At 50.0% G+C, this 13,638-nt stretch overlaps 1 protein-coding gene across 1 annotated transcript in view; it reads right to left on the bottom strand.

Annotated features, from left to right (window-relative positions):
* Positions 1-13,638, bottom strand: part of LOC137064785 (mixed lineage kinase domain-like protein) — a 59,330-nt gene that overhangs the window by 31,987 nt on the left and 13,705 nt on the right. The window contains exons 4-7 of the mRNA XM_067436299.1: positions 3,016-3,199; positions 2,716-2,816; positions 2,498-2,633; positions 2,318-2,402 (exon numbers count right to left, since the gene is read on the bottom strand). Coding sequence (XP_067292400.1) covers positions 2,318-2,402; positions 2,498-2,633; positions 2,716-2,816; positions 3,016-3,199 — 506 coding nt within the window. The remainder of the gene's footprint in view (positions 1-2,317; positions 2,403-2,497; positions 2,634-2,715; positions 2,817-3,015; positions 3,200-13,638) is intronic.

The raw sequence follows: 13,638 nt of genomic DNA, 5'->3' as shown, positions 1-13,638 counted from the left end.
TAATCTACTAAGGGAACCAGCCTCTCGAGGCTGGCGTCGGGTGTTACACGAGCCTCGTCCCCGACCCCCTGAACCGGTTGCCCGGCAGGAAGTGGTTGGGAACGAGTCTCTGTGTGCGGACGCGCCAGCTGCCCAGCCGCAGGTCTTTCCAGAGGCGGCTGGAGCAGCATGCGTTCGCGGGAAATCGATGTGGCCCGAGGCGTCATAGACGGCGGGATTACCACATCGATTTCCCCAGGGCGCCGCGAAGGAAGCAACCTCGGTTGCCCCCTCGCGGGAGGGACCGCCCTGAGAAGCCCTGCCGAGGCTAGGACTTCTTCCCGGCAGCCTTTCGCGCTTGAAGGACGTTCCTCAGATCGCCCTTCGGAGCGGAAGCCTGGCGGTGAGCGCCCCGCCTCTGTTGCCAAGCTCCCGGAGGAGGGGCTCTAGAGGCGACGCTCTCTTTCTGCATCTGACGATGCGAGGAGGAGCTGGTAGGCGGCTGAGGCTGCCCGCTAGGGCCAGCCTTCCCGGGCTTAGAGCGGCGGGGGAGGTACTGTTGGAAGGCCGCTGACTGTCTCTTCGCCTCCTGGTGTCTGGAGACGACGGAGTTAACCGCGTCCCCAAACAGGCCAGAAGGCGAGATCGGGGAGTCCAGGAGAAAGGCTCTGTCCTTCTCCTTTATCCCCGATAGATTCAGCCAGAGATGTCTCTCCGCTGTTACCATTGATGCCATGGAGCGGCCGATAGCACGGGCCGTCTCCTTGGTAACGCGGAGAGACAAATCTGCGACCTTCCTCAGCTCCAGTACATCCTCCGGAGAGGGACCCTCGCCCTCATCAAGCTCTTTTAGGAGGTCAGCCTGGTAGGCCTGCAAGATGGATAACGTATGCAGAGCACTACCAGCCCGCCCAGCCGCCATATAAGCCTTGCCCACCAGCCCTGAGGTGTCCCGACAGGGTTTGGTGGGCAGCACCGGGGCCTTAAGGGACGATGCCGATTCGGGCGAAAGATAGCTCGCGAGAGCATCCTCCACCCGCGGCATCGCCCCATAGCCTGCCTCGTGTGCCCCCAGAACGTTGGCATAATCCAACAGTGGGGGATTGGAAACACGCGAGGAATAGGGCTTTTTCCATGATCTACACACCTCGGTGTGCAGATCCGGGAAAAAAGGCAAACCCCGGCGCGGTGTTTGGACCCGGTGTGCGAGGAACCGGTCATCCAGCCTACTGGGTGGCCGGACTTCCTGTTCCTCCTGTGGCCACTTGATATTAAGTTTGGCCACAGCGCGGGTCAACACCTCAACCAACTCCTCCTGGGCGGGCGGATGAGGCGATGGAAAAACCTCATCCCCCGCCCCGATGCCCGCGCCCTCCGGTTCCTCAGAACCAGAGAGAACGAGCATCGGACCCTCTGCCCCGGGGGAAGATGCCGCAAAGCGGGCTTCCACACGGGGAGGAAGATCATCGGAACTGTCAGAGGAGGATTGGGAAAGTGCCGCAGCAGTCCCAAAACCCTCTGACAGATCCCGCTGTGAGCCCCATGATCTGCGACGCCGAGACGCCTCAGCGACCGGGGGTCCAGAACCATGGGGCTCACGAGGCTGGCCGGTCTCATCGAACACGGCCAGCCGAGAGCGGAGCAGTCTGTGTGAGCCGCTCACAGTGCTCACAGGCGGCTCCCTCGAGAGCCGCCCGAGCGTGCTGAACACCCAGACACTGCACACACAACAGGTGTGTATCCGATCCCGAGATGTAGCGGGGACACGGATGCACACACTGCCTGAATCCACTCTTCCCTTCCATACTTTTACTAAAAATATCTCTCACACACACACTCGCAACTGGACAGACAACAGTAAATAGACAGACCAAACAGAGAGCGCTATGCTGAAGAGCAATAACTGCCTCCATTATGCGCCGGCTCCCCTTTTATACTTCCGGGTACGCCGTCACAATGACGTCATCACGCACGACCAATCGGATTGGACTAGTGTTTATTCAGGCTTCAGATTCGCTGATGCTTAGGGAGCATCCCCAAAGCGTTTCGACGCAGTGGGAAGTTCCCTCGATAAGGGAACGTGGTTAAATGATGGCAATATTGTGAAAGAGGTGGCTTAATAGTGGTCTCACACACGAGTTATGCTTCAAGCAACACAGGTTAAAGAACATAGGTTAGACGATATTTTGCATATTTTGGAGCTTTGGTGTGCAGACTTTTTTCTATTTTTATTATTTCTTTTGTCGAGCACCCAACTTCATTTTTTTTTTTTTTTTTTTGCCAGAGATGTGTGTGCTTTGTTTCTGTTTTTAATATTGTGAAAAAGAAAATCAATTACCTTCACTCTGTAGCCAGCTGCCACTAGAAAACTGCAGCTTCTGATGGAACCATGCACTTTAAACTTTTCTTCTGACTGGTGCAGTCTGAATTGTGCAAAGGATTACCACATACTGTGATTAAAACCCTTTATTATAGTCCATTTTAAAATTAAATGAGATTAAATTAACTAGATTTAGACCTGTAGAGCCCCCGTGCTGCATCCAAACACATTTGAGTCTTTCTGTCCCAGGGAAGATTGCTCTTACTGTCCAGGACTTGTCGAAGACTACCCTTCTCACAGTATTCCATAACTATCAAGTAACTTGGATTTGGTCCTGTAAGAAAACAATGACAATTAGATGTGTGTTCAACTCAAAGTTAACATTTTGAAAATATGTTTTAATTAGATTAGCATACCATTCTCATCCTGGATACAGATACCAAACATTCTTAAAATATTGGGTGACTCAAAGCGCTTCATGGTCTCCACCTCCTTGTTAAAAACACTCCTCAACTCACTGGAGAGAATGAACAAATGCAACAAAGAAATTTTGTTTTGATTAAAAGTTTTTTAATCAGTCAAGATGATGATTGCAACAAAATAGACTGGTCTCACTTATAATAAAAATGTAATGACATGATAACATTGACCACAAAACATATTTTATCATTTTAATGGAACAATTTCCCATATCCAGAGCTGCCAATACTATCTACCTGGGGGTGGGGTTGGTATTCAGCGGGCATGAGTATCTCTTGATAGCCACAGTGAACTTGTTATATGTCCCTTTGTATAGTTCGGAATGGCTGCACTTCAGAAGGGGTTTAGCAGGTAAACTGTAGGTCAGTTCTTCTGGTTTAATCTCTCTAATGTCCTGCAGATGAAGGCAGGTTTTTTTTACTGCCAACAAATGACAAATAAAACTGTTCAGTTGAGCAATCATTCAATATTAATTCAACAATGCTAAACATTACCTAAAGGGATGGCTCAAATTATGTTATAGTAAGATGGCCTTCGATCTAGGAAAAGAAGCCCCCCATCCCCCAGATAAACTTTTTCAAAATGTATAAAATTACGTTTTTTCCAAATAAAAATAGAGTATTTAATAATCATGAGAAATATTATTATTATATTGTATATTATACAATATGTTATAAAAAAGTTTTATTCAAATTTTTATTATTGTTATTAATAACTATGTTAATAATTATAATACCATCATTTATGGTAGAAAACAATTTTCAGAAATTTTTTATAGTATGTGTACAACAACAAAGAGCTTGCTTTTTCTTTGCTTTTAAATGTTAAACCATTGAGCCTTTACTTTTTTGAGCCTTATTCGCTTTTTGTTTGTTGACAACACCACCAACAACAAAATATAAAAAAAACATATTTGTAAATGCCACATTCAGAAAAAAGGTAAATTCTAGGCACACAACGTGCACTTGCAAAGTATTTTGCTATGAATCAAAACTGAAAACACAGTGCTGATACGGTAGAAAAAAAAATATAAGCAATAGGGACAACCGCAGCCTAGAGAGGATTGTGAAACAAAACCCATTCCAAAATGTGGGGGAGATTCACAAAGAGTGAACTGCAGCTGGAGTTAGTGCTTTAAGAACCACTACACACAGACGTATGCAAGACATGAGTTTCAGCTGTTGCATTCCTTGTGTCAAGCCACTCTTGAACAAAGGACTGCTGAGTGGTTCAAAGTTATGTTTTCTGATGAAAGTAAATTTTGCATTTCTTATGGAAATCAGGGTCCCAGAGTCTGGAGGAAGAGAGAAGAGGCACATGATCCGCATTGCTTAAAGTCCAGTTTAAAGTTTCCACAGTCAGTGATGGTTTGGGGTGCCATGTCATCTGCTGGTTTTGGTCCACTGTGTTTTCTGAGGTTCAATGTCAACGCAGCCATATACCAGGACGTTTTAGAGCATTTCATGCTTCTTGTAGCTGACCAGTTTTGTGGATATGCAGATTTCTTTTTCCAATAGGTATTGGCACCTGCACACAGTGCCAAAGCAACCAGTACCTGGTTTAAGGACCATGGTATTGCTGTTCTTAATTGGCCAGCAAACTCGCCTGACCTTAGCCCCATAGAAAATCTATGGGGTATTGTGAAGAGGAAGATGCGATATGCCAGACCCAACAATGCAGAAGAGCTGAAGGCAACTTTCAGAGCAATCTGGGCTCTCATAACACCTGAGCAGTGCCACAGACTGATCGACTAAGTATTGAGTGCTGTACATGCCAATACTTCATACTTTTCAGTTAACCAAGTTTAAAAAAAAATATATATATATAATATAATTTTCTGAGATACTGAATTTGTGATTTTCCTTAGTTATAATCATCAAAATGAAGAAAAAAAAACATTTGAAATATATCAATCTGTGTGTAATAAATGAATATAATATACAACTTTCACTTTTTGAATGGAATTAGTGAAATAAATCAACGTTTTGATGATATTCTAATTATATGACCAGCACTTGTGCATATATATATATCTCCACACATACATAAACCGCATTGTTACATTACAACCGCTGCAATTTGATGATGGCACTAAGCCATATGACATTCTCATCACCATGCATATAGCCAAAAATTCATTAAAAAAAGTTACTGGGCAACTGGCGAACACATTTTTACTTGCATTTGGCACTTTAAATCTTTGTAGATGGCACTGCAAGCTCATGTTTTCATCATCTTACCCCAATAATTTAATATTTTTTTCTTTAATATGAAAAAAGTCTCGGTTACGTATGGTAACCCTCATTCCCTAAAGAATAATAGCTCACTTCTGGGAGCCCCTATCAGCTTTGAGATTAAAGAGAACAGGCCAATGGCCATTAGCGTGCATGTCATGCATTCCGCTCCCCGACCCGCCGCACGGGTATAAAGCGGCAGCGATCGCCATGCACTATTGTTTTTCACTGAGGAGCCGAACTAGCTACTCGTCCTGCAGTGATGGTACAGCAACTGTGGCGACGGGGCGTATGTCTCCGTTCCCTCCTTCAGGGAATGAGGGTTACCATACGTACCCTTTCAATCGGTTACGTTCGACGTACATCGGACGTCACCGACGAATTGGGATCCCTTTGGAAAACACCACAGTTACTACCACTTCCAGCGCTCCGCGACGAGCCCCACCGACCAAACGTGCGGGGAAATTCATGCAGGAAAAGTCACACTGCTGTTCCGCAAGACCCAATCAGCAGACTTTTGGATAACGCTGAGAAAGCGTGTCCCGGGGGCCGCTGCGGAAGCCACATCATGCCCAGAGGGAGTTACCATGTGGGGAATATACGTATGGACTGACCGTGGGCAGTGCAACATACAAAAGTCCCAGGGGTGGCCCTGGCCATCTGAGGTGGGTGTTACGACCCCCAGTCTAGGGGTGCAGGGGTGAACATAAAAAAAAAAAAAACAGTACCAAAGCAGAGTACATTGAAAAGGAACGTTCTCGGGTTCCTGATTTTATTTTTGTGAGAACAAAAGGTGTTGCCAAAAAGTCAGCAAGGAAAAGTAAATCAAAATGCAGGAGTAACTTCAGGGCTAGGCCAGGCCAAAATAACAAACAAAAAGTCAACTAAATTATACCAGGAGAAACTAATTTCCCTGTCAAAAGAAAAATAGGTGCAAAAAAAAGTACAACATCTTTCCTATCTCCCTAACTAAACATAAACAGGAGATAAAGGTATCTTGAAAATAAAAAGGAACCTAGCCCCTACAGTGTTTTATAAATAACAAATAATTAATATAACTGTGGCACACACACCACTAAAATAACAAAAATGAGTGATAACAAGGAGAGGGAGTAGCTTAAAGGAAAGAACAACACCAGTGGCTCATTCAACAATAATTCACCAACACAATTTCAAAACTGTGATTTACAACACTGCACAGGACTAAAATTAAACGGATCAGTCTCTGGCTCTCTCCCTCCCTCGATGACGCGATTCCACTCCTCTTTTAAAGGGCCGCCACATGGCCGTGACCAACCAGCACTCTCTGACGTCACGTCCAATTTGGGCAGAACAACCTGTTAGAAACAGGATATGAGGGACTAGAACGGGTACTTCAGGGTTACTGGCTATGGGAAGCGAACACACGAGAAGCTACCGGCTCTAAGCGTAGGCTATAGAATCTAGCGAACGTATTAGGTGTCGCCCAGCCCACAGCTCTACAAATATCTGTCAGCAAGGTACCATGAGTCAGCGCCCAGGAAGAGGCCACACCACTGGTGGAGTGGGCTCTAACCCCGAGCAGGCAGGGCACGTCTTAGGATTCATACGCCAAGACGATGACATCCACTATCCAGTGGGCCATCCTCTGCTTGGAGATAGCCTTCCCTTTCTGCTGTCCTCCATAACAGACAAAGAGCTGCTCTGAGGTCCTAAAGCTTTGGGTTCTGTCTATGTAGGTCTGCAGGACATGGACGAGACAGAGAAAAGCCAGGGCTGGGTCTGCCTCCTCCGAAGGCAGCGCTTGAAGGTTTACCACTTGAAGGGTTATTCTGATTTATTCTGATCCCTGAAGGGGGTGGTGGGAACTTTGGGCACATATCCGGGTCGGAGTCTCAGGATTACATGAGAGTTACCCGGCCCGAATTCCAGGCATGATTCGTCGACTGAAAATGCTTGCTGGTCCCCTACCCTCTTAACGGAGGCCAATGTAGTTGGAGTATCATCTTTAAATACAGCACTTTTAGCTCTGCTGACTGCAAAGGCTCAAAGGGCGGCCTCTGTAGTGCGTTAAGCACCAGAGTCAAGTCCCAAGAGGGTATAGAGGGAGGGTGAGGCGTATTTAGTCTCCTCGCCCCCATCAGGAACTTGACGATCAGGTTGTGCTTCCCTAAGGACTTACCATCTACCATGTCGTGATCTGCAGTGATAGCGGCAACATACACCTTGAGGGTGGAGGGAGACAGCCTTCGCTCCAGCCCTTCTTGTAGGAAGCAAAGCACTAACCCGACCGTACACTTTTGGGGGTCTTCTCGGCGAGAAGAGCACCAGTCGATGAACAGGTTCCACTTCAAGGCATAGAGATATCTCCTAAAGAGGGGTTTAGCGGAAGTGATGGTGTCCACCACAGCCTGTGGCAGTCCACCTAGAACCTTCACATCCCGTCCAGGGACCAGACATGGAGTTTCCAGAGGTGCAGACACATGTGCCAGAGGGTGCCCCATCTCTGAGTCAGAGGTCCTTCCTCAGAGGAATGGGCCAAGGAGGTGCTTTTGCGAGAAGCACTAGTTACATTACATTTACATTTAATAATTTAGCAGACGCTTTTATCCAAAGCGACTTACAAAAAAGGGGAGAGCAATAGAAGCAACGAAACAAACAAGGCCAAAAACATGTAAGAGCTGTAAGAAGTTTCAATTAATTAGCACAGTACACAATTTTTCTACAAAAGCCACCTACAACAAAAATTCACGTACACAAAATACAGTACACTGGATTTTGATAGCGATGATAACAGTTCCGGTTACCAAGTCCTGTTGGGCCAATACAGTGCCACTAACCTAGGACCTGCTCCTCGCCCTCTCTGACTTTACACAGTGTCTGTGCAAGAAGGAAACACATGGAGGAAACGCATACTTGCCCGGGGCCAGCTGTGCGCCAGAGCGCTGTGCGCCGTGCCAAGGGTCAAACTGGCAATGGGCAGAGTCCGGGGCGGAAAACAGGTCTACCTGTATGGTCCCGAAGCGGCTCTATATTAGCTGGACCACCGGGGGATGGAGTCTCCACTCTCCTGGGAGCACCTGCTGACGTGAGAGCTCGTCGGCTGCACGATTGAGCAGGCCCGGAATGTGAGTGGCGCGAAGCGACCTCAGATGCTATTGACTCCACAGAAGGAGATGGCGGGCGAGTTGTGACATGCGAATGGAGCGTAAACCACCTTGCTTGTTGATGTATACAGCGGCCACAGTGCTGTCCGTATGGACCAGAACGTGCTTGCCACTAAGCGGCCCCTTGAAGCGGCTGAGTGCAAGACGAACTGCTAACAACTCTAGGCATTTGTATGTGCAATTGCAGTTGGGGTCCCGTCCACAGACCCCAAACTGCAAGCCCGCTGTACGTGGCACCCCAGCCGGTGGACGAGGCATCCGTGGAGACAACAGCATGCCTGGACACTTGTTCTAGAGGCAATCCTGCCTGTAGAAATGAAGGGTCCGACCACAGGCGGAAGGATTGGTGGCAGCTCGGTGGCACTGTGACACGGAGGGAGCCGCTGTGCCACGCCCATCTCGGGACTCGATTGTAAAGCCAGCGTTGAAGCTGTCTCATATGAAGCAATCTGAGCGGCATTACCGCAGCTGCAGATGCCATATGCCCCAGGAGCCTCTGAAAATGTTTCAGTGGTACCACTGTTCTGCGTTTGAATGAATTCAAGCAGTTCAACACTGATTGGATGCGCTCCTCGGTGAGGCGCGCTGTCTGAACGACCGAGTCCAGTTTACACCCCAAGAAAAGAGATCCTCTGCGTGGGGCAGAGGTTGCTTTTCTCCCAGTTGACCCGAAACCCCAACTGGATGAGGTGCCTGAGCATCATATCCCTGTGTTCGCACAACTGCCCTCGCGACTGAACCAGAATCAGCCAGTCGTCAAGGTAGTTGAGGATGCTCAACGCGAATTGAGGGGGCGACAGGGCTAGCCCGAAGGGTAAGACTTTGTACTGATATGCTCGTCTGTCGAACGCAAAGCGCAGAAAGAGCCTGTGTTGAGGGGAGAATCGAGACATGAAAGTAAGCATCCTTCAGGTCGATCACTGCAAACCAATCCTGGGGACGGACGCACCTGAAGATGCGTTTCTGGGTGAGCATCTTGAACGGCAGCCTGTGAAGGGACCGATTCAAGTACCGCAGATCTAAGATTGGCCGTAACCCACCGCCTTTCTTGGATACAATGAAGTACGGGATGTGGAAGCCAGTCTTCATATTGGCTAAAGGGACCGGCTCTATCGCATCCTTCGCCAGTAGCGTCCTTCGCACCGGGGCATTCTCCTTCGACATGGAGGTGAAGTGAATGCCCCTGAACTTGGGGGGATGCCGGGTGAACTGAATCGCATAGCCAAGTCTGATGAGCCAGCGAGACGGTTAGGGCAGTGCTAGCCAGGCTCCCAGGGACCTAGCAGGACCATCAGCACCACAGACATACCTGCAAGGGAGCATTCAGGGACCCGACTCGGACTGCCTGGAGGCGGACCGCAATGGGGTCTGCGTGCGCAGTGCAGCACTTACCTGCTTCCACTGAGGGGGTGAGCGAGTGAGGCAAGGCCACTTGAATGTGTCCCGACAGTTGACACCCCCTGCTGACGAACAGAGACGTTTCTGAGGATAACGAGGCACTTGCGCGTTCACCTCTCAACGGAATGTTCACCTCTCTTGGCCCCCAGAGATATTGGAAACTGCTCTTTCTTTGACAATTTGGGGGCCAGCGGCGGAATAAAAACAAAAGAACAAAGGATTTCCCCCCAGCCCACCTCCAGGGGAAGGAGTGGTGCTGCTGCCATCTCCAGAAGAGCAGTTTCCTCCATCTCTGTGCAACCCGTCTCAGGGTCTCTTCCGACGTCGCTTGCCACCTGGAGATGGGCAGGCGGAGGTGCTGCAGCCGGCAACGGAGAGGGCGCGGCCGCTGGCCGCCGGGGCAGGGTGCTTGATGGCCTCCTTCTGCTTCTGGGCGGCCAAGAATTGTTGGGCAAAATTTTGACCGCGTCGCCGAACAACCCGGCCAGCGAAATGGGGGTGTCCAGGAACCAATACTGCAGTCCGCAGAGGCTTGCTCGGCGGGTTAGCCCTGAACGTAATCCTTAAATCACCCCGGGCATCCGTAGGTCTATCTTGCTTGGCAGAGATAGCACTAGATCGAGGTATGCAGAGGGGGATTCCACCTTTCCGAAGGTAGGCGAGTCTCAATCTAAGCTCGGAGATAGTCATGTTCCCGACGTGAGAACATGAACTATCCACAAAAGCTGCTTCAGCGTGCTGAATGCCCAAACATGTGAGGCAGCGATTGTGACCGTCAGCAGGTGAGAGGGAACGACCGCATCCAGAAACACACGGGTGGAATGACATACAACACTGGTTGTATGTCGAACGTGACCCACTGAAAGGGAACAATAACTTTTACTCCACAAATGTGTTGTGTCCACAAATCCCTCATTATTGATATTCAGCATAACACAATGTAATAGATCACTTCAATGTCATCTTTTTGTGATTGTAAAATTAAGCATACACCATTTACTAATCCTTTGATATATCTAGCAAAACTATCCAATTGAAGGCTGATTCTGAACTGTATTTTCTGCAAGCTTTTTTTCTTTCCACAAAAGGACACTTGGAGACTCCAAAAGAACACCAGATAACCAAATGAAATAAGGAGTCCATAAAATGCATACATTTATTTATGAATGTATGTATTTATTTTATGAAAAACAAATTACAGAAAAAAACTTTTTCAGAATCCACAGTGTATGTTTACAGTGCAACAACAAAGAGCTTGTTTACATTTTAGACATGTCTTGTTTCCATACCGAACAGGACCACATGGAGATAAAACAAAAACAACAACCCCTTAACCAGGGGTGTCCAAAGTCCACTATCCTGTAGAGTTTAGCTCCAACTCACCAAATGCACCTGCCTGGAAGGTTGCCTATTAAGTCTTTGATTAATTGGTTCATGTGTGTTTAATTGGGGTTGGAGTTAGGGATGCATAAATTGGTATGGGCTGATATATGTTCATTTTTAATGTTAGACCAGATAAGAACATTTGGCCAATATGTTAAAGCAGATAAATAATGGATTATTTCCTTCAGCTGAGACTCTTTGGATGGTTTTGAATAACCACTATATACATATAACCATATGTATATATATATATATTGTGACGAGCATCCTCGGAAGAATCAGCGTCGCCCTGGTAACCAACACAAAACACCTGCACTTCCTCATTGCCGGCTGATCGGTCACAGCTGCTCCCAATCAGCCCACAGCCACATAAGCAGCACAGACTGAGCAGATGGGGAAGCCTGAGGTCTTGAGCCGACAAAACGCTGGTCTAACCTTTGTTTCTCTGTTCTCCCCAGAAAGCAGCGAGTGACCGACAGCCCACCCCTTTGGAGCACGTCTGGGTCACCCACTTTTGGTTGGATTGAGCACTGAAGAGCACTTAAAGCACCAGCCATCACGCACCGGCTTCCCTTCCTTCACCAGTTTGATTTCACTGTAAATAAATCTACCCTCCGGGGCCACTTTTCATGAAGCCTGCCTTGTCGAGTGGTTCTTCACCCCGTGACAGTGGTGGAGAATGCGGGCAAGTTCGTGAGGAATCACCGACAAGTTCATCGCTCCACCCCTTAATCCTTTTTTTTGTGTTGTCCTCTCTTCCTGTGTAGACACCGGGCCGGGGGAACACGGCGCGCTTGTCCCCACGATGGAGGAGGTATTACAGCGCCTCGCAGAAGTGAGCATCCGCCAGCAACAGATAGTGGAACATCTCGCCACTCGCCAGGGCAGGACAGAGGACGAGCTCTTCGCCGTCCGTGCCGCCGCCGCCCAACGCGTTCCGCTACCCGATCCTCGCGCCCAAGCTACCCGCCTGCTGCCAAAGATGACTGCTGATGACGATGTGGAAGCCTTCCTACAGGTCTTTGAAAACACTGCCACACGTGAGGCATGGGCTGAGGATGATTGGGCGCGTGCACTGGCACCCCTCCTCACTGGAGAAGCCCAACGGGCTAATTTCTCGCTCCCCCTCGAGACTGCCGAAGACTATAACAAAGTCAAGCGAGAAATTTTAGCGAGGCTCGGCCTCTCATCAGTCTGCGCCGCCCAGCAGTTCCACGAATGGGAATTCAAGCCCCGGGTACCAGCCCATGCCCAGGCAGCCGAGCTCAGCCGCATCGCGCATCACTGGCTATTGGAGGGGGACCCCACCGCAGTACAGGTAGCGGAACGGGTAGTGGTTGATCGACTTCTCTGCGCGCTACCCCGCGCTCATCGGCAAGCGGTTGGGATGAGGAACCCTACCAACACCCTGGAACTCGTGGAGGCGATCGAGCTGGCGGATGCCGTCCATCATCGCGAGGCCGGGGACCGACCGCCGCCGTTCCCCCGGAGAGTCGGCCAGGAGCGACGCCCGCTCGAAGGGACCCCGCGACCAGTCAGCAGGCCCACGGTTCCCCCACCGCGAGATGAGCCCATGCCCAGCGCTGAACCTCCATCACCTCCGCGAGCATGGCTGGCAGGTTGCATCGTCCACCAGCATGTACCCTCGGGAGCCCCCGAAGCAGAAGTGATGGTGGAAGGGAAACGGTTCCGGGCTTTGCTGGACTCAGGCAGTGCGGTCACCCTAATCCAGTCACGGTTGTGCGCCCCTTGAAGCGGCCAGAAGACCTTCTTACCGATTACATGTGTGCACGGAGACACTCGCCAAGTACCGGCCCGCAGAGTCATCATCTCGTCACCCCAAGGCACCTGGCCGGTAGAAGCGGACGTGGTGAAGGACCTGCCGGTGGCCGTACTGCTTGGGAGGGATTGGCCTGGCTTCGACAGACTGCTCAACACTGCTACTCAGCCTGCCAGCCCGGAGGGAAACCATCGAAGACGGAGACGGCCTCGGGGACCCCGCCGCCGACCGGCCCTGCTCGCCTCTGACAGCGGGAGAGATGGTGAGTCCCCTGCCCAGAATACTAATCTGTTCTATGATATTTACCAACAGGCTGCTGGAGGGGGCTCATTCGCCAAGGAACAGCGGGAGGACGATCGGCTCAAGCACTGTTGGGCTCAAGTGCGAGTCGTCGATGGAAAAAACATTCTCCCACGGCCCCATCCTCTCCCGCATTTTGTCATTGAGAATGGCCTGCTGTACTGTGTCGCTCAGTGGAGGGGGGAGGAGAAGAAATTGCTGGTGGTACCTCGAGCTAAGACCAAAACCATCCTGGAGCTGGCACATTCCCATCCCATGGCAGGTCACCTCGGGACAGCCAACACCACTCAGCGCATCCGTGACCGTTTCCTTTGGCCGGGCCTGGAGGCCGAAGTGAAGCGGTTTTGCCAAGCCTGCCCGACCTGCCAGGTCACGTCGCCCAAGACCCCTCCCCCCAGCCCGCTCATTCCGCTGCCTATCATCGAGGTGGCCTTTGAGCGGATCGGAATGGACATAGTGGGGCCGTTGCCAAAGTCTGCCCGCGGACACAAACACATCCTGGTAATCGTCGACTACGCCACCCGGTACCCAGAAGCAGTTCCCCTTCGTAAGGCCACCGCGAAGTCCATCGCCTAGGAGCTGTTTCTGCTGGCCAGCCGAGTCGGCCTCCCCTCGGGG

The sequence above is a fragment of the Pseudorasbora parva genome, chromosome 25 (genome assembly GCF_024679245.1).
Source record: "Pseudorasbora parva isolate DD20220531a chromosome 25, ASM2467924v1, whole genome shotgun sequence".
Classification (NCBI taxonomy): domain Eukaryota; kingdom Metazoa; phylum Chordata; class Actinopteri; order Cypriniformes; family Gobionidae; genus Pseudorasbora; species Pseudorasbora parva.
This window is presented reverse-complemented; position numbering and strand designations above follow the sequence as displayed.